General features: G+C 51.7%; 1 protein-coding gene across 2 annotated transcripts in view; it reads left to right on the top strand.

Moving 5' to 3' along the window:
• The window catches only part of ADCK1 (aarF domain containing kinase 1), an 86,818-nt gene that overhangs the window by 58,210 nt on the left and 5,275 nt on the right, over window positions 1-23,333 (top strand). For both annotated transcript variants that reach the window (XM_081830137.1, XM_081830136.1), the window contains exon 5: window positions 15,716-15,874. In XM_081830137.1, coding sequence (XP_081686263.1) covers window positions 15,716-15,874 — 159 coding nt within the window. The remainder of the gene's footprint in view (window positions 1-15,715; window positions 15,875-23,333) is intronic.

Genomic DNA, 23,333 nt, shown 5'->3' with positions numbered 1-23,333 from the left:
GGGGGCCCCGGGAGGTTAAGTAACAGCCCCAGTCTCCTAGCTAGAAGACGCAGAGCCAGGCTTTGAACTCAGTTGCCTGGGCCCCCACCCCTCTCGCTAGGCAGCTGCCCCCCGAAGAGGGCCCACGTTCTGGAGGGCAGTAGAGTGGCTATAGGGGTGTAAGCATTGGATCTTGGTGTGCAGGCTTTAGGGGGTCACCATGGGCCCCAGGTCTTAGAACCCGTGTTCAGTCACATCAGCTAATAGTGTCTGTGTGCGTGTGCATGCGTGTGCGTGTGCGTGTGTGTGCAGGCCTCCACGGCTGATTTTGGGCAGAGTCGGCCAACAGTGCAGGACGGCTGGAGGGGTGCGAGGCAGGAGCCACGCAAGGAGGCTCTTTCCTTCCTCCGCATCTGGTACAGGTGAACTCTCCCTTTTGAGCCTGTCTTAGTTGTTTCCCGAAGCTGGGACCTGGCCAGCTTTTCTCCCCTCGGCCTCTCTCAGGAGCTCAGAGCCAGTGTCCCCGGCTGGCCACAAGTCGGAGAATGAGTGCCGCAGCCACTGCTCTTGAAGGAGCTGCCCTGCCAGTGGCCCTTGTGCCCTCGGGACTGCCAGGCGGACCGCAGGGTCCTCATCTTCTCATTGCATGAACTCACGGCCTGCCTTCCCCTCCGCAGGGGGAGGGGGTGGGTCTCTCCTCGCAGGCTGCTCAGGGCTCAGGTTGGCTGAGTGGGCAGGGTGATGGGATTGTTGCGGCTCTGATACCTTCTCCCCGTGTCCGAGGGAGCCACGGCCGGGACAGAGCGATGATTTGGAGGCCTGGGTCCCCTACGGTCTTAGAGGGAACACAGTCACCCACCTCAGCTGGATGCTCGCCACGTGGGAGGTGCTCATCCTGGCCGGGCACTCCCAGAAGGACGACTCCAAGGAGAGGGTTCTGGTGAGAGTGGTTTTGTGGGAAGGTCTGGTGCAGCTAGGAGGGAAGCGGGAACGCGGTTCAGGGAAGAGAAGGCCCTTAAACCGGCTGCCGCGTGGGGACATTGGGACATGGTGCCAAACACTCACCTTAAAATCATCCCACCCAAGGGCCAAGGGAGAAGATTGGGTGTTTATACACCAGCTTCCTAACTTCACAGCCACAGAGAAAGAGCCCCCAGGCTCAGATGCAAATGCTGAAGTTGCAGGAGGGAGCAGGGGAAAGATCTGGAGGGATGGGCGGCTGGTGGGTGCTGTGCAGCTCTGTCCCCCTGTAATCCCCAGGGCTGCCCTGCGGGGGGAGTACTCTCATCTGAGCCAAGGCCAGAGAGGTTGAGACGTGTGTCTGAGGTTGCACAGAGACAGGAGGCTGAGTTGGGAGCAAAACCAGGGCTGACTGAAGATCCCAAGGTCCTAACCCTTGAGTGCTCTTGCTCACTGGAAGGAGCCCGGGGCCTTTCCCCAAGTTTCCCGTCCTAGCAGTTTATGGCTTCTCCCAGCATTCCCGAGTGGGAGGTGGGACAGAGAGGTCAAGGAACTGCATATTTATTGTTTTCTCCTTCCCTAGCACGTGTTAGATGTTTTCAAATACACAGCCTCATTTTAGTCCTCACAAAAGCGAGGGGAGTTAGGTGTCCCTTTCCCCATTTTCCCCAGGTGATGCTTACTAAATTGTAACACTAAGTGACTTACTCAGGATCACACAGCGGGACAGCAGCTCAGCTGGGAACTGAACCCGAGTGTTATCTGACTGTAGAGACATACACGCTTCAACCCCACAGGCTGCTGCAGGAGGTGTGGGGCCGGGTTCAAGGCCACACCGAAGGGCCTGTGAGACCCAGTCTGCGCCTGAGGGCCACACTCTTCCCCCTAACAGCGCACCGGCCTGCCATCTTGCCTTCGGCCCCAGGCTGGCCCTGGACCTATGTTGCCTCAAGAGCCAATCACATGGCTGAGGAGGTGCTCTAAGAAGCATGTGGTAGGGTGGTTTGGTTCTTCTCCTCCTTCTCACCTCTGGAAAAGGTGCTGCTCCTCTGTGCTCACATGGAGGGGGCTGGCAATGGGGTTGAGGTCTGCCCTCCTGTGTACCTTCTGAGAGCTGGGCCCTTCTCCGGGGAGGAGTCCTCCTCCCTTCGCACTGTGCCCAGGTCCCCACGCGCGGCCTACCTGCTGCAGCTCCTTGGCAGCAGAGAGAAGCAAGCCCTCCACGTCTGGCTGATTTATGTTCATCGTTGAAACAATAATGTTTAATCTGGAAAGGGCTAATCAGTTTTTTATGCTGATTATGAATAGGGCAGCTGTGCCTGCTTCTTTATTCATGGGGCTTGAGGAGCAAGCCCATGTCCCAGGCTGGGGTCCCTTAGTGGTTTCTGCCGTGGGGGGCCCTTCGCCGTGGTCTGGTCTGTGCCACTTTGGAGGTGACTCCTTGTGTGTGTGCCTGTGTCACCAGGAAGGGTAAGCTGACTCGAGGTGGAGAACCAGATTTGAGTGTGTGTGTGTGTGTGTTTGTGTGCGCATAGAGGGAGGCTGGTGTGGGCTGGGGCACCATCATAGGAGTGCAGGACGGAAAGTAAGAGTTACAGGATCACAGAATTAGGAAGGCCATCAGGGACCAAGGACTCCAACACCCCCCTTTATCAAGTGAGGAATTTAGACCCAGAGACACTGAAGCAACTTCCTTAAGGTCACAGGGCTGGGTAGTGGCAGAGGTGGGACAGGAACCCTAGTTCCTTCACTCAGAGGGCAGAACTCTGGGGTGGGAGAGTCACAGGAAGGCGCTGTGTCGGCGCTCTAGTTGAGTCACTGACTCACCCCGCAACTCTGACTCCTGAGGGGGCTTCTGTTTTAGGGACAGGAGGAGCTAGAGACAGCTCAACAAGAGGTCAGGACGAGATGAGTCATCTGAGGTTTGGGCTACATCTCTCAGGTGCTCTTGGAGTCTGCAGTAGGGCCACCGAGAGGGGCGAACTGGGGTCTTCTGGAGAAGGCAAAACCTGAGCAGGACTTGAGTGCTGTCAAAAGGAGAACAAGCTGAAAGGCCCGGAGAGGGCATCTTGGGCAGGTGGAGTGGCCTAAGCTGAGGATGTTGTCTCTGGTGGGCGTCACCTTGGGGGTGGGGCGGGGGGGGGGTGCCCGACCCTGGAGCGAGACGAGAGGGGGCTGTGCTGCCTGGGCCCAGGGCTGGAGCTGGGAACACGGGGCCCTGGGCCGGGCAGGGGCAGGTGCTTGGCTTGGGTGGCTTGGTTGTCCCACAGGTGTGTGTTTGGACCCTCCATAGCCTTTCTCCTGTTGGACGTCACAAGTCATTTGTCTGTTCGTTTACTGGCTCAGCTGATGTTTGTTGGACTTCTGTTGTGTGGGTTCCAGGGTTTATGTAGCCGAACAAGCGCCCACCATGGTCTTCTGATCGTGTTGTAGGGGAATGGCAGATGTTACACAAGTGACCAGAAGAATAAAAAGAATAAAAGTTCAACGACACCCATGATAAATGCCACGAGGGAAAAGTACAGGGTGCTCTGAGTTTGGGAAGCTGGGGGGTCTTTCTGAGGACTAAGTGGCGACTAAGCTGAGACCAGGGATGATTAGGAGAAGGAGGCAGAGAGAACAGAGAATGCAGAGGCCTCGGGTGGGAAAGAGCATGGATCTGTCTGGGAACAGAAGGGGGTGGTGGTAGCAGGACAAAGAGACACTGAAAGATGCAGCTGGAGACATGTGTCGGGTGTGCATGGGGACCCAAGGTCGGCAGTCAGTGACGGGCTCTCTGTAGAGAGTGGCACCATCCACAGTGGCCTGCAAGGGGACCAGGGCTGGAACTGGGAGACAGTTACACAAGGCACTTGTGGTCATCTGGACAAGAGCGGTGGTGGCTTGGAAGAGGAGTGGATGGATGTATTTTGGAGGTGAAACCAACAGGACTCAAGGAAGAATTAAATGGGGAGGGACTGAGGGGGAGGGAAGGGCACACTTGGCTCCCAGGGCTCTGGCATGAATAGTGGGGGCCACCTGAGAACAGACATGGTGCTGAGGGGGCTGTGGGGCCGTATGAGCTGCTCACCCCACTGGCAGTTTGGGGAATGATTTTTCTGTGGGGCTGGGCTTTGCACAGTGGCCCCCTTTCTCCTTAGAGTCGGTGGTCAGAGAGTTGGTGGAGAGTCTATGTGGGACTGAGCAATTTGGGGTTTAGCATTAGAGGCTGGGTCCAGCATTGGGTTCCTGGTTTCCAGACATTAGAAAAAAAGTCATCAGCACCCTGATCTAATGAGAGCTCTGAGAGAGGGAGAGAGAGAGAGAGAGAGTGTATGAGTGTCCCTGTAGCCAGGTTTATAGGAGAGGCTGTTCCTCTCCTATAAACTCCAGCTCCTGCAAATCACCATCACAGGAGTACATCTCCCCGGGGCCCCACTGCTCTTCCATCTTTGCGGTGTGAGCTGATGACTGGTGGTTTTGTGTGAGGTCGAAAAGGAAACTGAACTTCTTGGGAAGAGGCTGGTTTTAGGATTTGACCTGGGGCCTGGGAAGGAATACCATGTTAGAGGCAGCCGGGGGAGTGGAGGACCCCTTGCACAGGGAGGGGAGAGCAGGACTGGTTCGAGGTGTCATCACCTGGCACAGAACCAGAGCTGTGATGTGCCCTCCTGGTGCCACGGCTTGGGGTTCACGCGTGACCCGTGGTCGCACGCCTAGTGCAACTGCTGTCCCGGTCCCCAGCCCTCTAGTCTCAACATCGCCCTGGGAAATGCAACAAAAGAATAAAACAGACGTGTGCTGAGAGTGGTACTCTAATGCTCCGCGTCAGGGGTCAGCAAGCTTCTTCCTGGTAGAGGCCTGGGTTAGGGTCCTAGCACTGCTGTGACAAATAAGCCCAAATTTAGTGGTTTCAGACAAGACACATTTATTATCTTCCCATTCTGTGGATCAGAAAACCTAAAATTCAAGGGTTGGCTGGGCTGCGTTCCTTCTAGAGGCTTTCGGGGAGAATGTCTTGCCTTGTCCCGCTTCTAGAGCCCGCCTGCGTTCCTCAGTGTGTGGCGCCGTCCTCTATCATCACAGCCAGCCATATGGTATCTTTCAGTCTCTCTCTCTTGTTCTTTACCTCACCTCCCTCTGTCATATCTGCTGCTCTGACTCCGGCCCTCCTGCCTCCCTTTTATAAGGACCCTGTGATTCCCTTGGGCCCCCTAGTACTCCAGGCTGCTCTCCCCATTTGGGGAGCCTTAACCTAATCACACCTTTGGGGATTGGGACATGGACATCTTTGAAGGCCTATTTCTCTGCCCACCATCAGGCCAGCTAGTAAATATTTGAGGTGTTGCGGGCCAGAGGGTCTCTGTCATAACTGCTTAGCTCTGCCGTGGCAACGTGGGAGCTGCCACGGACAACGTGTAATGAATGGGCATGCTGGGTCCCAGTGAAAATTCATTCAGGGACACCGAAATCGAATTTCATATAGTTTTCAAATATCACAAAATGCTATTCTTTTTTTTTTTTTTTAAAGATTTTATTTATTTGAGACAGAGAGAGAAAGAGAGAGCGAGGGGTGGGGCGGGGCAGAGGGAGAGGGAGGAGCAGACTCCCCGCCGAGCAGGGAGCCCTATGTGGGACTTGATCCCAGGACCCCGAGATCATGACCTGAGCTGAAGGCAGATGCTTAACCAACTGAGCCACCCAGGTGTCCCCTTTGGGTTTTTTCAAACATTTAAAAATGTAAAAAAAAAAAATTCTTAGCTGGTGGGCTGTACAAAAACAGGCACGGGCTGTTGCCCCTGCTCTAGATGCGTAATATCCTTTAACACTTAGAACACCCTGGCAAAATGAGTATTGTTATCATCACTCCCATTTTGTAGAATGTTAATGGCTCTAAGCACTTTGCCCAAGGCCACACGGCTGGATGTTGGCAGGTAGGGCTGCTGACACCAGAGCTCATGTTCTTTACCCTCCCTTCGCTTCACTGGGGTCAGCCAGGCATGCATGTAATGTCCCCCAAATGTGGGCTTTCTCTTCGCAGTAGATCCTGAAGGTCTGGGTTTGCCTCCTTTAAAAATCCCTGGGCACTGCTGCTGTCACATGCAAAGCGAATCTGGAAAACTTCTTACTCAGGTGTTCTAGAAAGATTGCCAGGGCTTTGGTACCTGAGCTCTCTCTTTTTTTTTTTTTTAAAGATTTTATTTATTTATTTGACAGAGAGAGACACAGCGAGAGAGGGAACACAAGCAGGGGGAGTGGGAGAGGGAGAAGCAGGCTTCCCGCAGAGCAGGGAGCCCGATGTGGGACTCGATCCCAGGACCCTGGGATCATGACCTGAGCCGAAGGCAGACGCTTAATGACAGAGCCACCCAGGCGCCTGGTACCTGAGCTCTCTTATTCGGGGCTCTGAGGCATAGGAACAAAGCTTAGGCTCATTTGCCGTGTGGGCATTTTGCCACCTCCCAAAGGCTGGGGAAGTCTATCCTGACAGGAAATGATGCCACCGTAAGCAAGGCCCCCCTGCCTTATTTCCTCTCTTCCTTTATTTTTGGGTGTAGGAACCTCTGAAGGTTGTTGGAAAGAGGCCTTTGGAGTTTTATAGCTTTATGAGGGTGAGCCCATCAGGGTTTAGCAGTCCCAGGCCTTGCCAGAAATGTGTGTGCGCCACCGTGGCCGGGCTTTTCCCCCACCATAGGTGTGAGCTGAGGATGAGGACTCCTCCCCCAGGGGGAGACCTGGGGGGCCCAAGTCAGCCTGGATTCTGGGGTGGGAATTGTTGGCCATCTTCTTTCTGGCTCTCATGTCGCTGTCTTAGTCCCCTTGTGTATGGTTCACACAAGCCTTTCCCTCTGCCTAGATGGCTCCTCCTCCCTTCCTTCATCTAGTTAATTGGCTCTTCATTCTTCAGGTCTCAGTTCTTTGTCACCTCCTCGAAGAAGCACTCCCTGAGCAGCCTCTCTGAACACAGGCTCTTATGGTATCAGCTACCTCTCCCTTCATATCATGTATCAGAATTGGCCATTTACTTTTACCTTTGATTACTTGATTAATTCCTGTCTTGCCACTGGACTTCAAGTTCCAGTGGTGACTCCAGAGGGTGGTGGCTGTACCTGATTTGGACCCAGTCCCCGTTGAGTCCCCAGTGACTAGCACAGTGCCCTGCTTATATTAGTCACTTAAGCATTTGATGGATGAATAAATGAATGACCTTTAGCGAATGTGTTCTCTATAAAGTGGGGGCAATTATGTCTCCTCTGTCTAACTTCAAGAGAAGGTTGAGAGCACATAAGAGCACTTTGAGGGCAGCAAACATTATGCAGCTATAAGAAAGTACCCTTGGTCCCTGTCGAGCAAAGATGTCCTGACGTCCCTTATACCAAATGAAGCTCAAGTTTAAAGAAGAGGCACTAAGTCCTCACGTGGGTAGGTTGCCGGTGAGGGCGTGGAGCTGTCTGCCTGACTCTTGGGACTGAGCTCCTGGCCTCACTGTCTCTCACTCATGTGATGGGGTGTAAGCACTTGGCTTGCGGACACCCCATGGCTCCGAGGGCGGCTCACTGCTTCTATACTGTGATTACCTCACAGACACCTATGTGGCCCGGGCCCTGGCTTGTGGGGGGTCCTGGCTTCATACTGCACCTCATTCTGCACAATTTCTTCTATCCCAGAGATCTCTGTCACAGGCAGAGACAGAGACGTCACCCTGTGAGGCTGTACAAGTTATTAAGATGGGGAACGTTGAAAGATTAGATTTATGACAGCCAGCGGTGGATTATGAAGAATAATTTATCAAATGTCAGTGCCTGCAGCCTACAATTTACAGAAGGTTTGCTTAAGCTGAGGAGATCTGATTGGACTGCCCCCACCCCCACCTCTAATGAGTGACAGATCTAATGGATGGCTTCCCAGGCTGGCCAACCCCGCTGGGTGTTTATCTGCTTTTTATTAATCATTATTATCACAACATTTCCATAGAGTCCCTCCACCCGCAGCTCTCGAAGTGCCCAGCACCCACGAGCCTCCCTCAGCTACCTTGAAGGAATAGTAACCACCTCTGGCAGGTGTGTTAGCTACCCCGGATCATCTGGAAGGCCCAGCGTCCCCTCACCAGGAAGAGGATGGGGAAAATTGAACCTCATTCATTCATTAAGAAACATTTATTGAATACCAATTATGCATTAGGTGCCTTGGATACATTTTGAGCAAAAATGGAAGAAGTCTATCATTTAGAAGGGAAGAGGAAGGTTCAGCAAATATAAGTCAAGGCAGGGTGCACCTGTGTTCATTGTTCTCCAGAAGGGCACCCTGAATTCTGAGGACGTACACAGGGAGGCTTCTCTGAGGATGTGACAGCTGCACTGTGATCTGAAGGAGGAGATGGGGCAGGATCAGACTCTGTGGCTTGTGTTAAGGATTTTGTCTCTGGGAAGCTGGTGAAGTGGTTTAAACAGAGAGAAGTGACATGATCAGCTTATGTTGGGAAGACTCACTTTAACTGCATGTGGAGGGTGGATTGGAGGAGAAAGGAATATGGTGGCTTTTACTCACTGACAGAACAGAACAGAACTGAGAGCCTAGAAGGGCTGACTCTTTGTCCAGTGCTGTCTTCGTTCTACCACTCTGTCCTCTTCATGGGGGCATTAGATGGGGCACCCAGTATTCCTGCCATATTTATTGGGGCTCTTTCATAGGCTCTATTCTAGAAGAATATTCTACCAGATGGGAAGGAGACTCCCAAAAGCCTTTTGCAAAAATGTCCAAGGCTGAAATTCTCACTCCCTCCATTTCTTGAAGTCCCTGTATAGCTTCCCAATCCTAGAAGATCCAGACATTCACACACACGAATATGTGTACACACAGGATTAGTCCCATGGCCCTCCTTCTCACGTCCCCCAGGCTCCTATTCTTGTTTCATATGACGACTCTATGAGGTAGGTATTAAAATTCCCATTTTACAGATGAGGAAGCTGAGGCACAGATGGGTCATGTAACTGACCGAGCCGGTGCAGCATGGAGCCAGGATTTGAGCCTGGGCAGTTTGACCCAGACCTTGCATTGGACTTACTAGGCCCTATTGCCTCTCAGGTCCCCCTGTCCTGGCCAGCTGGTGGGCATTCCCAGGGAACACGCCCACGGCCTTAGGGTGTGACTGCTCCTGGCTTCTTGCTTCTCTGTCAGCTGCTGGTCACCGTCCTGTGGGAGGAAGGAAGCTCGGGTTGAACTGTGTTGCCCTTGGCAGAGCCAGGTGGATGATTATCCTATACCTGGAGGCTCTTAGCAAATTGGTAGGAGTTGAGCCTTGTGCCAGCCTCCTTGGGCAGATTTAGACAGCAACACTGTTTTGTAATTTCTGTGGTTGACCCTTGTCCAGAAAGACCTCAGGTTCTGCCGCTGGCCCCCTTTGTTCTTTCTTCCCAGCTAGGCAGTAGCAATAGCTAATGGCTCTGCAGAACGGATGGTTTGATCTTCCAGAACCCCAGAATGAACGCAGATTCCACGGAAGACAGGGACTCTGTGTCCTCGAGGTGTTATTCTCATTATTACTTGTATTATAATAAATTGCTCTGTGTGGGAAGCTGGAGGTGGGGGTATTCCCACCTCGAGGCAGGGCAGCTATTGAGTGGGGGCAAAAAGACACTTGGATTCCTTGTCCTCTCCCCCGGCCCCCCAGCGGCTACATCGTGATATCGGAGGTCCCCTCTTCTGACCTCGCCAGAAAGTCCTGTCAGGGTTGGGTGAATTGGCACTGGGCGGGGGGCACTGTCTCCAGCAGGCCCTGCTGAAGTGCAAGTATGTTTTCCAGAGGCTCTTGCCTTATCGTGTGGACTGAGGTCTCCTCACGGCCAGAGATGGTGTCTGTTTTGTTGGCCCGTGTACCTAGTGTGGTTTCTGTCATGTGGCAGGCCTGCAGGTCAGTATTTGCTGATTGAGTGACTCGAACTGAGGAATGGCAGATTGGTTTCATTTCCTATATTAACTCCGGTCAGTTGGTAGTGACAGCCTGGAGCACCGCGTGGAGAGAGATTCTGAGGCATCGTCTGGGCGCACAGCAGAAACGAACGCTGGGATCGATTAGTGATGTCTGCCATGGGTGTGCATGGGGTGTACGTGTTAGCTTTTGCTGCACAGCAAATTACCCCCAAACAGCAAACATTTGATGTGGTACAGTTTCTTTGGGCCTGGAACTGGGGCCTGCCTTGCAGGGTGGTTCTGGCTCAGTCTCTGTGAGGGTATAGTCAGGGTGTTGGCAGGGCGCTGCAGGCATCTGAAGGCCTGAGTGGGGAAGGAGAATCTGTTTCCAGGATGGTTTACTGTGGGCAGGAGGCCTTGGTTCCTTACCCCTGGACCTCTCCACGGGCTGCTTGAGTGTCCTCATGATATGGCACTCGCTGCTCCGGGAGCACGCTCTCCAGGAGAGGACCGGAAGGGTCCTTAATCTCGCTCACACTCAGAGGTGGGCAGTAGGCTGCTCCTCTCAAAGGGAGGAGTATTTAAGTACCTGTGGACACAGTTTAAAGCCACTGCAGGGGGGATGAGAGGACATGTGCCACCTATTTGCTGTCAGTGTCAGGTGTTACTTAGAGGGGGCGGGAATGACCCTGAACAGGCAGGATACAAACCAGGCACGTTTAAGCAGGAGCAAAGTGAGGTAGCCGGCGGGGTGACAGTGAGACGGAGGGGTGCCTGGGGCAGGTCCTGGGAAACGGTGCCAAGAGGAAGGAGTAGGTTTCCAGCAGAGGCATGTGGGAAGTGATGGTGGGTTTTCTGCTCAAGGCAGGCAGTCTGGGCTTTGCAGAGTCTTAGGGAGCTGGAGCTGTCTTGTCAGCTTCAAGCTGGGGGTGGGGAGTGGGGTGGGTTCACTCCAGCTACTCCATTAGTACTGGGACTTGTCCCTCTCCCCATCAGACTGTCGTGGATGGCTGCTGGCACCCAGCCAGGCATGGGGAGAGGGGCATCTCTAGACCTCGAGAGCCAGATGTTTGCAGCTGATGCCATGGTAACCTGCCCCAGGTGCCATGGGCCATCTTCCCAGCTCCTAAGTGGGAACTGCCTGGCCTTGGCAGCTAGGCCTGGACTTGCCTGCTTTGAGGCCAGCTCTTGCCTCTTCATCTGCAGCCAGCCGGTTCTGGGTTTGTTAGATTGGTTGGCGTTATCTTGCATCAGTGATATTTGATGTAGTAAATCCAGAAGGGGTCTGATGTGCATGACTTTGGGCACAGCAGGATGGAATATTTGAAATCAGGCCATCTTGGAAAATCCAGGACATCGCCCTTCCTGGGGCTGGTGAGGGGCCTGAGGCTGGCTGGCAGATGGAGAAACTTAGTGAAATTCCTCTCAGGAGTCATATTATGGCTTTTACAGAAGATCCTGACTTCCTGTTGCCTTATTTTGGGTGAAATGAGGACCCTGGCCAGTGCTTGGCTGCCCATTGTGGCCTTTTGGAAACATTGCCCAGAGAACTGGTTTCATGGGAAGCTGTAGACCTAACTTTCTGGAGCTTCTCTCTCTCTGCCCTGTACCTGGGTATAGAGTCACGTGGTCTTGGTTCCCTGGACCCCAGCTGATGCCAGCCTGCTGAAGTCTTAACCTGAGCCATGGGGGGGTGACACATTTCTTCTTGCCCTTCTGATGTTTTCTGCTCATAAAAAAACACCACCTCTTGCTTTTAAACACACACACACCCCCTAAAAAACCAGATCATACAAAGCTGGAGAAGCTTTTTTCCCGATTATTTTTCCTTTTCTAGACAGGGACATCAATGTATTTGAATCATGGGCCAACAGTAATTAAAAAGCACATAACTAGTCATTTAAAAATGCAGTTGTTTTACTTAATTGATTTTGCCGCCAGACCCAGAGGAAAAAAAGAGGAACGGGGGAAAGACAGGCTTAGAAGGGGAGACAGGTTTCTGCAAGTGACTGGAGGCAGCTAAGGGCCCTGCTTGAATCTAATTGCTGCCCATGCTGCAGTTGGTTTCTGCTGATGGCTTTCTGCTCAGAGGGCTGGGGGCCAAGGGCCTGATGGGAGGGGTGGCCTTGGTGTCAGCTGCACGGGGGGGTATAATTCTGCTTTCGGGACAGGGTCTATTTTTCCTTACTATCTATCAGCGTAAAGTACTTCACTGAGCACTTTGAATCAAGGTTCCATTTAGAGATACTTTATTCATATTTAATTACAGGCTGCAGCACCAATCTTTAATTACCTTTTTTATAAGCCAGCTAGGAACATTCACTAGCAATCAATTATTGTGTGTGTGTGTAAGCACAGGAGGGTGTGGGCATTGTGACTTGCTTCCCGATAGAGGGGAAAGCATGGCTGCAGGGGCCCTGGGGAGGTGGTCGGTGGCCAGGGGTGGGGTGGGGATCTGCCCAACAGGTTCCCTGTGCGGAGTGAGTGGTGTATTTCCCATGCCTCTCTTTGCTTCCACTGGTCAAGCTGGGGAATTAGGGCAAGTCCTCACAGCTGGGCCTCGTTCAGGGTGCTGAGTTGGCACATGGGCTTGGGTGGTATCCTGAGCTCCAGACACCCTGCCTCCTCTGGTGGGGACAGGGAATGGTGGGAGGCCCCCTTCTCAGTCCCTGGGGGTATGGTGGACCAGGCTTCCTCTTACCTGGGAGATTGGGAGATGCTTGCCTCGGCCCTTTCCTTCCTTCCCCTCTCCCCGGAGTGCTCCTGGCAGCTGTTCTCGCCACACAGCCCTGGTGATGCCCTGTCACTCTTCAGTTGCAATGACTCTGCAACATCCCTGCAATGACACTGGTTTGAAGCCTGGCTGTCCTTCTTAGGGAATGAGCCAGTGTTACCAGGGAGCCATGTGGAGGCTTGGGGTGGGGAATGGGGTCAAATGACCCCCAAGTCCTTTTGCAGTGGGCAGATGGGGTCATTCCAGCTGCCTGGGAGGGGAGGTCTGAGTTTGCAGATCTGCTCCAGAAAGCATTCTCCTTGGTGCTCCTTCAGGAACAGCCAGAGGGTTTCTAAAGGCAGTTCTTGTTCATTTCATTATGTAATGGCTGGGAATGTTGCTGAAGTCTACCTCCCTTCTATTCCTGGATCCTGTCCCAGCAAGAGGGGGGAGGGGAGGGAAAGGAACTGACACTTATTGAGCCTCTTGAGGGTGCCAGGCACCATGCCCATGTTTCTTTTGCCTAACCCAGATGGGACCCGAGAACTACAGTCAGAGCCCCTTCAGTCCTGTGTGACAGAAAACAACTCAAACTGATTTAAGCAAAAAAGGGAAATATGGGGTGGGTATTCAGGCATGGGTAGATCAAGGGGCCCAACCGTGGTGACCAAGATTCACTCTCTCTGTCTCTTGGCTCTGCTTTCCTCTTTGTTGCTACTCTGGGACTCCTGGTAGCTCCAGGCTTCAACTTCAATTTTTACCTTCAAGTTCAGCAGAGAGAAAGAATCTTTTCTCCCACAGTTCAAACAAAAGTGAAATAGTTGAGTCTGATTGGATCAGTTGGGTCATGTGTCCATCTCTGAACCAGTCAGCGTGACCCAGGGTATTCAGGGTTCTGATTGGCCAGGCTGGGGTCTCACACCCACGCTGCTGTAACAGGTGGATTTACCCACCTGGGTAAATCCCACACAAGACATGTGCTTTTACATTGGAGGCCTTTATTTTTTTTATTTTTTTTTTTAAAGATTTTATTTATTTATTTGAGAGAGAGAGTGAGAGAGAGAAAGAGCACAAGAGGGGGGAGCGGGAGAGGGAGAAGCAGACTCCCTGCCGAGCAGGGAGCCCGATGCGGGACTCGATCCTGGGACTCCAGGATCATGACCTGAACCGAAGGCAGTCGCTTAACCAACTGAGCCACCCAGGCGCCCTACATTGGAGGCCTTTAGACTAGAAGGGGTGTGGGAGCAGGAAGGTCCAGCCATTTGAAAAGGAAGAAAGAGTTGATTCGGTTCCTCTCCAAGGGAGAAAATAGTGGATTCAGTTTTTCAACAAATATGTATTTGCTACCAACTAGTTATGGTGCTATTCTTTTTTTTTTTTTTTTTTAAGATTTTATTTATTTGAGGGAGAGAGAGAGAGAGAATGAGCAGGGAGAGCAGCAGAGGAAGAGGGAGAAGCAGACTCCCCACTGAGCAGGGAGCCTGATGCGGGGCTGGATCCTAGGACCCTGAGATCATGACCTGAGACTAAGGCAGATGCTTAACTAACTGAGCCACCCAGGCGTCCCTCTGGTGCTACTCTAAGCACAGGGAATTCAGCAGCTAACAAGACAGACAAAAATCTCTGCCCATCTGAAGCTGATGTTCTAATGGGGTCTACAAGGATGGTGGTTCTTTCATTCTCCCAAGCCAAGCCCAAATCCAGGATAAAGGGAGAGACCCAGGGTGATTGACGTGGGGAGAATCTGGTCCTCAGGCAACCTTGAACCTAGGAGGGAGGGAAAAAGACAAGTATGTGGTTGGGGAAGGAGGGTGGGGGAGGTAGGCACTGGGAGGGGCAAAAATAAAAACCCAGTGAAGAAGGGGGACAGGGAAGCCAATCTGTACCCATCTCCCGTGACAGAGAAGTGTGGGCCCCTCCCATGTTGCCTGGACCTTTGGCCTCCAAAGGATGCTGATAAATGGGATGGAATTTAGTGAAAGCTACAAAATGATGACAGGACTGGAGGGAGTGATTTATGAGGGAGATTAGCAAGGTGCTGGTGCAGCCTAGCAAACAGAGGGATGGGATGGTGGCCGAGGGTCATCTGACTGCTGAAGTCCAAGGGGAGGAGGGGGCTGAGGGACAGGAGAGAGTGCCTGCTGCAGAAAGGGGGGGCCAGGGGAAGCTGGGGCATGGAATGAATGGGCCTCAGCGTGAGAGCCTGGGGGACGTGAGAAGGAGGGCCATGGGACTAATCCTGCGTGTACACATATACGTGTGTGTGAATGTCTGGATCTTCTAGGATTGGGAAGCTATACAGGGACTTCAAAAAATGGAGGGAGTGAGAATTTCAGCCTTGGACATTTTTGCAAAAGGCTTTTGGGAGTCTCCTTCCCATCTGGTAGAATATTCATGTCTGGACCATGTGGGTGTGATCACTCAAGTCAGAAAGACTTTTTTTCCTTCAGGAAAATTTGGTATGGCATTTCTAAGAGGGAAGGAGGGAAGGAAGAAGGAAAGAGAAGACAGAAGAGTAAGGAGCACATATTCCATTTTGTAGAGAAAGGTCAAGGGATCTGCCCAAGGCCACCTTTGGGTGGCATTGCAGGCGGGGACCAAAGTGAGGCTGGGGTGTGCAGCCCTGGGGTCTCTGCCAGGTGGCCAGGCCAAGGGTGGGCTGGGGGACCCGTGTTGAGCCTGCTGTTCAGGCAGGAACAAGAGATGGCTATTGGGTTTAGAACCTCCAAACTGGGGTCTTGAGCTCTCCCACGTTGGTGGGTTAGAATATCTGATCCCTGTATTGGGCTGCCTGGGGCCCAGGTTCTGTTAACTCTTGATTTCATGTGCATATGTAACAGCCCCAGGGATGCAATGGTGCATAATTAAATGAGCAGATGGTCCTCAGTTCTGAACATTCTAGACAGCACTTCTTTGGCCTTGAATAGGAGGTGCTCAGGGCACCCATGCATGCCTATGAGGACACACCCTCCACGTGTGTTTTCTCTCTCACTCCCTCCATATGCCTGCTGTGAATCTCCATGGCAGTAAAGAGCCCGGGCAAGGCATTGGGTTGGCGTACAACTGGTAGAGCAAAAAATCTATCGGGGGACATCAGGCAGCCCTGGCCTGGCCCCTCCCCTCTCACTGAACTGAGTCATCTTAATTGCTCCGTTCTCTCTCCACTCTTGACAGATTCAGGATTTGTTTGTGAGCTTTGATGACACCCCTCTGGGGGCCGCCTCCCTGGCCCAGGTCCACAAGGCGGTGCTGCGTGATGGGCGGACGGTGGCCGTGAAGGTCCAGCATCCAAAGGTTCAGGCTCAGAGTTCGAAGGACATTCTTCTGATGGAGGTGAGAGCCTGCCCTTCCTTGGTCCTCATTTCATATTTCTCTGGAAACTAGGTGGCTTTGGTGACACTGGTTCAAGGGAGCTGGGTGGAGTGGGACCCTTTGAACAGCAGGGCGGGAGAGGAAAGCTTGAGACCATGACAAAGGAGGCATCATGACAGTGCTGTGACTGGGGGACCCGTGGCTGGGTTGGTCAGTTCGTCTTTATTTGTTCCTAGGAACTATCTGGGGATGGTCTCAGAACATGATGAACAGCTGCTGGGGCCAATGAGACCTCAGGTGGATGTTGAAGAAATGAGATGAACCAAAAGTGATTTCCTTGGGGGCAGAAAAGTTACATCTTACTTTGTTAAATGATGACAAAAGGGAGCATGTGGTCAACCACGGGATGTAAACATGACAGGATCACATAGAAATATTTACGCAGATTCCATGTTTGCTTATCTCCTGTTCTAAGTGAACAAGCTTGTCTACCTAAAAATGTTCTGGGAAAAGCCCAGGTGGAGACGGTGTCTCTTGACTTCTTTAGCCCTTCGCTGGAGCGAGGGAGGGTGAGCTGGGCGCTGGCTGGGCGGTGGCCAGCGCCCGGCCCAGGAGGGCAGGCTTTTAATGTGCCAGCGTGTCCTGCCCCTTCTCTGCAGGCTGCCTTCCCCTGTTCTCTTTCCCCATTCTGGACTCTTGGTCTGTTTCCTCAGCTCACCCTGAGTAAGCTTCGCACACGCATGGAGGGTCTCTTTTGCACCAGGCACCAGGTGGGTGCTGGGGACACAGGAGTGAGGGAGCTCCATCTTCCTCCCCGGGGGGGTTTCCCTGTTTAGTGGAAGGGCAGGTCTGGACACGAACAGCCACAGTGTGGGGATGTGAGCTGTGCCAAAGGGGGTTTGCATGGTGCCCTCAGCCCTGCGTCTGGTCTGTTGGGGGCGGGGCTTCACGGAGGGGCCGGGGAGACAGTGGGGCAGGGGAAGGATAGCTGAGCCTGTGCGAAGACCCAGTCTTAGAGCAACAGGATGGGCTTGGAGAAGAACTTGAGCTGGTTCAGGTGGTACGGCTGGGAGTGGTTGCAGATGGGGCTGGGAAGGTAGGCAGGACAACATGGAGGGCCTGATCATCCAGGCTAAGGCACAGAACAGTATACACAGCAAATCTAGATCTTCTATGGAACTGAGCAGATCTGATTCTCTCCTGTAGTCGGTGGGGAACCATTTAAAAATTTTAAATCAGGGGAATGTCGAGGTCAGATGTACATTAGAAACAAAAGTCTATCGGCAGTCTGGAGGATGTATTGGAAGGCAGAAAGACTGTAGCCAGGGAGACTAATGGAGGGGCTGCTGCACTGGTCTGAGCCAAAAATAATGATGTGACCCAGGGCAGTGTAGTGGGAGTTGAAGAGGAGGGATGGGCTCGAGGGGCGGAGTCATCAGGACTTTGTGAGCAGCTTTCCATGGGGTGGAAGCAAATACTGGTAGGAATGAATGGGAGGAGAATAAAACAAAATGTAGGTTTCCAGCTTAAATGATTAAGTTGGGTGCCTTTAACCAGTGTATCAATCAGGGTCCAGTTGGGAAGAAACAAAATTGCGCTAGGTATTTCCAACAGAGGGAATTTAAAAGGGAAAATGGGGCTCCCAGGGGATGAAATTGCAGAGAGGCCAAATGGGACGGCGAGACAGTTACCAAGGGCTGGAAGCCACTGCCACCCTCAAGGTGGAGGGACGAGGAGAAGAGGTGGTTCTCCGGAGCCTGGGAGCTGGGGTCACCTGGTAGAGCTCTGGCCCAGGGCGGGCTAGTCCTTTGGGAGGTGGATCACACAGCTTCAGGGCCAATCACCTGGGAGGTGGAGCCACTGATGCTGTTTGAGGCGGCAGGTTTCCACCTCCTTCTCTCCCCCAGTGTTCCACCAGTGTTGCCCATGGGCCAAGCCTAGATGGAAAATGCAGTTCCTTATGAGAGCAATGGGGTCAGGATGATCTCCGAGCTGGGTGCAATGGGTGGTGGAACCACCAGGAGAACTCAGATCCTGCTGTTGGGAGATTTGGATTGGGATTGCTCTGCTGGTCTGCATTCGGGCTGCAACTACAGATGCGGGATTTAGCAGCAAGGGGCCTCATGGTAGGTAGGTGAATCTGGGGGAGTAGTTAAGGTCACTTGGAAGGGTGGAGCAAAGAGAAAAGGAGAGGACAAGGGGAGAGCTGGGAGGAATACCGTCATCGAGGGAGTATGCCCAGGAAGTTAAGCTCCTGGAGGAAAGGAGAAGGCATGGCCAGAGAGATTGGAGGAGAAGCAGAACTGAGCAGTGCTGCTGTATTCCGTGGAAATAATTTCAAGAAGAGAGCTAGAGAAGAGAGCAGCTTAAAACAGCGAGCGTGTGTTTTGCTTATGAATCTGCAATCTGGGCAGGGCTTGGTGGAGAGACTCACGAGTTCCGTGTGGTGCCGGCTGGGTGGTCTCACAGAACCAGAAGATCCACTTCCAGGTGGCTCACTCACATGGCTGGCAGCCCAGCTGGGGCTGGGGGCAGGGCCTTGGGTCCTTCCAGGTAGGCCTCTCCACAGCTGTTGGGCCTTCCTCACAGCATGGTGGTTGGGTTCCAAGAGTGAGTGTCCCACGAGAATCAGGCGGAAAGCACATGACCGTTGTATGACCTAGCCTTGGCAGGCACATAGCACTACTTCTTCCTTACTCTGCTGGTAAGAACAAGAGTCACGAAGCTCCCTTAGTTTAAAGGGTGGGGTATACTCTACTTCTTGATGGGGGCATGACCAGGTTCTAGAAGAGCATCAGAATGGGAGGTATTGTTGCAGCCATTTGGGAAAAGACAGTCTGCCGAACTACTCAGTGTTGTCAAATGGGAGATAAAATTAGGAAAGCTCTGGAAAGGGCCTCTGGATTTGGTGATTGAGAGTCCTTGGGGTGAGCAAGGAGAATGGGGTGAGGGGCTGGGGGTAAACTGAGGCCCCAGGGAGTGGAGATGGTTGTCACTCAGGTGACAGTGAGGAGGGTCCTATGGTACTTAGAACAAAGCACAGGATTAGAGGCGGGGACTGGAGCAGGCTGTCGCTAATGGGGAGGGTGTCCATGGAGTGGGGGGGCTGGAGATCCAGGAGAGAGAAGTAACTGAGAGGTGTGGTCCTGGGGGAGACTCCAGGCATCGGGCTGTAAGGACCCGGGTGGAAGCGTTAGCCTCGGTCAGCCTTTGTTTGGAGCCCAGAGGAAGGTGGTGAGGCCGCACTCAGATGAGGGGGTAGAGGGGGATGGCGGAGGGAAAGTGGGCAGCTGAGTTGTACCAGCCTGATAGCCCTATTTTTTTCACTGCAGTAGGAGGCAAGACCATCTGCTGAGAATGAGGGGGTAGGAGGTGGCGTTGGAGGCCGGGGATGGGGGTGAAGGTTTGGAATAGCTGCTCTGTGTGACAGAAGGGGAGCTGACCAGGGCCCCGGAGCAGGGTTCCTGAGTGGCACTGGGCTTCCATCTGGAAACCCGAGTTTTCTGGAGCACCTGTCAGTGGCTACGCAACAGCCATGGTTGGGAGTGAACTAGGAGTCTCGGAGCATCCCTGGGTGTCCTGAGACCCAGCAGCCACTCCTGTGTCAGGCAGGAACCTGCCTCCCCCCAGCGGTGCCATCGGGACCCACTTGGGCTAGAAGGACAGCTGACACTATTTCTCTACGCAGAGCCTTGCTGACTCCCTAAGTGATGGCTGCCGGCAGGTCAATAGCAATAATAGCGCTAATAAAGATTTGGCATCTTCCTCCTGGAGACAAGCATCAGATGCTTTCCTTGGGAAGTACGGCCTGGCAGCTGAGTGCGGAGTACAGAGCGGCTCGTGAACAGTGGCTGAGGCCGAGGTCACCACCTCCGTGCACCGTCAGCCTTAACAGCATCACCGATGGTGCTGCCTTGTCGCTGGGCTTGGTCTCCGGTGGAAAACATCCTCCCTGGCTCAGCCTTCTCTGTAAACCAAGATAGAGCCTAACTGGAAAGCTCATTTCGTTTGATATTTGAAATGAGTCTTATAATTTTTTTCCTGAGTCCTGACCTAGAATAGTACCTTGGGTTTAGGAATGAAAACCCCAGGGAGGTTCTCGTGTGTGTCAGCGGGAGAAGAGTGATTTCAAGGGGGCATTAGGGCCACCTTCGCCGCCAGCAGCTTGGAGACAGGGTGAGGAAAAGCGTAGCTTTCTGGTGCTTCCTTTTATGACATCTCCAGGTACTTTGCATCCTCATGCCTCTCTCCCACTGCCCGCTGTTGTCCCTCTTTCTTCTCCAACTCTGTGATGCCCCCCAGCATCGTCTTGAGAGGAAGATAATCTGACTAGAGTAATTCATACTAAGGAGAGAGTGACTAATAGGCGTAACCTTTGAATATTTGCAGTTGAAGAGGTGAGCTGCTAAAACCAAATACATATCTGCTGTAAAGACAGGTCTGGGGGTGAGGCTTTTGAGAGTGAGGAGGTGGGGGACTGCTACTGGTTGTATCAGTTAAGATGCTTTAGGCTGCAGGTACCAGAAAAATCCAACTAAAAGTGGTGTAAATAATAGTAACCTATATTATGTCACATTTTAAGACCCCTAGAAGTAGTGTTGACTGTTCCAAGGTTGACTGATCCAGCACTTCACTGTGGTTTCTAAGGACCCAGGTTCCTTTTGTCTTCTACTCTGGCTTGCCCTTCTGGGTAGTGCTCCTCATGGTCCCAAAACAGCTGCAGCAGTTCCTGCTGTGACAAGTAGATGACATCCAGTGCCAAAGAGGGCCTGTTTCTTCCCTCATATTCCTTATCAAAAAGGAGCCCCTCAATAGCATTTCCTTCATTTCTCATTGGCGAAAAGTAGGCCACGTGCCCAAGTCTAAATCGGTCTCGGCAAGAGACATAAGACCGATCATGATTCACCTTCTCAGGCTAAGGCCTGCCTTCCTCGAAGGACACGAAAGATGCACAGAATTGGGGTTCTGTTAGCCAGGAAGGTGAGGGAAATGGCTTTTGGGTTGGCACCCACTAGCACATGCCACCTTCGTGTTTTGTGTCTCCTGTGCACCTGGCACTCCTCTTGGGGCAGGGGACAGTCTCTTGGATAGACTGTTGAATGATGGCAGGAGGGTGGGAGCCAAGTCTCGGTAAATGGTGTTTGATGCACCTGACGGTGTTAGTGACTTTGCACAAAAGAGAAAGGCACAGCCAGGGGTGTTTTTCAGCTTTGTCATTATCACCTGATATTGTCCCTTTAATAGTTGGGGCAACTCTACTTCTAGATGCACGGCCAGTGACTCTTATTGATTTGAGTGGCTGTCCAGAGCCAGACTAATTGGGTCCAGAGATTGGAACAATGATTCAGCAGGAAGGGGTGAACTGACAAGGCAGAGTCTGTTCGTCTGCTGGCGGGCTGGCTTTGCCCCAGCTCTTGCCCACAGTAGCAGGGAGCTCAGCCGGCTGGATCTCACTGTTGTTCTCACTGTCAGAGAGCACGGCAGGACTCAGAGGGCCTTCGAGCTGGTGGGAAAGCCATAATCCCCAGGTCCCAGTAGCACCACCCCGTATCGCTGCCTGTTATCTCGTAAGCTTCTGGAATTGATGATGAATATTCCCTTGCTCTGTCACTCCCTAAAGCATCTAACTCCTGCTCTCCATGTACCACCTGTCCCCAGGGTGCTCTCCCACATGGGGGTGGGACTCTGGTCTGAGCACCAGAATCGAATCCACTGTTTGATACCATCTGGCCCATGCCAAGGGTCTCTAAAAATAAAGACCTGTGATGGTCATGTCGTTGAGTTTTTTTGAACAACATTTTTAGTGCACGCTTGTCTGTCATCTTGTTTCTTTTCTGAATGTGTTGATTGAACAGTGGGTGGCTAGGTAATGTTTTTTGGCACAGACTCCAACAGCTGATTTTATTTTCTAAAAGACATTAAAAAACCCCAGAGATGTAAACTATCCCATGGAAGCTTCTCTCCACCCTATAATTCTGTTTTGTAAAAAGTGTGCACTTTAATAACTTATCGGAGCAAAGATAAACCCCATGAATGGCAAGCTATTTACATCACTCTGAATTGATTTTCGATCCTTGTCGAACATCCATTTTTACCAGTTCGGATCCGTGCAGGCGTTCTATTTAGCGTGCTGTTTTCCCAGAGAGCCTTATTTCTTTTATAAGATATAATAACTTAGTAACAGTCAGTCTTACTTCGGTTGCAGTTTTAACAGTCCACAACGGTTTTTTTTACACCTTATCTCACACTTCCTATTGTATTATGCTGTGTTGCATTGCATGAGTCAGGGCTGTGTAAAGAAAGGAGCGAAAAAACCCTGGGTCCAAGTCCCGCATTTGAAATGACAAGCTGTGACCTTGAGAAATGCTTTAACCTCCAGGAACGTTTCTTTCTCTGTAAAATGGGCAAGAAGAGGATTAAATGAGAGCATGTTTATAAAGTGCCTCATAGCACAGTGCCTGGTACGGGGTAGGTACTAAATAATGGTAATTTCCTTTTTTTTTTTTTGTTATTATAAATAGCAATCACTAGTTTCCAAACTTTTGTGTGACTTTTTTCCATTATATTTCTGTGTGGCTCACAATTGATTTTTCCTCCTGTGAGCCAATGACCCTATAGGAAAATAATTTCATTATTCTACCTTGAAGGAAATGTTAATTGTTGAACATACCTTGATTGACTCATAAGGTTTCAAATCACGTAGAAAATTCTCAAGCATTCCAAAACTGTGGTCACCGAAAATTCAGAGGTAATCCCTTTCCCCACTGAAACCTCAGAAATAGAATAACTTAATTTATTTGAGTAAGACACATGTGAACATATAATCATCTCCAGGGAGAAGACTAACCCTTTGAAATGTTCATTTATTCACTCATTTATTCACTCAGTTATTCACATGAATATTCAGTAAACATCTGCTGAATATAGAGTACGTGCTAGGCACTGGTGGAAACATTGGCTGTTGGAAGAATTTTATGGAGAAGATACATTTTGGGAGAAAAATCAAAAAGCCAAATTGATAACAATACCTGTTTTATTTTAGTTGACTGCAGCTGTTGTCAAAAAGGAAAAACTTAAATGAATCTACTTAGGGCAGGCTCTTAGAAAGGGAATTGGATGAAAACAGAAGGTGAAACGGTTTTGTTTTATTCTTCTCAGCCAAGAAGAGTCCCTAATGGCAGCAACCCAAACCATTTTAGATTTGGACCAGATGACTCCTAACCTGACCCATTTCCCTCCCCACCCCTTGAAGTTCAAGGGGTTGGTAACCCCCCTGAATTATGTACAAGATTATGTGAGTATGTACATTTTCTGGGCTTCATAGCTGGCATCAAAATTTTCAAATTGGTAGACTTCCTATAAAAGAGGAGGGTATCCTTTTATAAAGCGGTGAACCACTGACATCCATTCCAACAGACCCTCTCATTTTATATTAACCAAGGGAGTGACTCAGCCATTACCCATACAGTGCTTTAGAAAC

This window comes from Leptonychotes weddellii, chromosome 9 (assembly GCF_054177405.1).
Source record: "Leptonychotes weddellii isolate Sample4059 chromosome 9, ASM5417740v2, whole genome shotgun sequence".
Taxonomy (NCBI): Eukaryota; Metazoa; Chordata; class Mammalia; order Carnivora; family Phocidae; genus Leptonychotes; species Leptonychotes weddellii.
The sequence above is the reverse complement of the archived record's forward strand: the minus strand, read 5'-3'. Positions and strand labels throughout refer to the sequence as shown.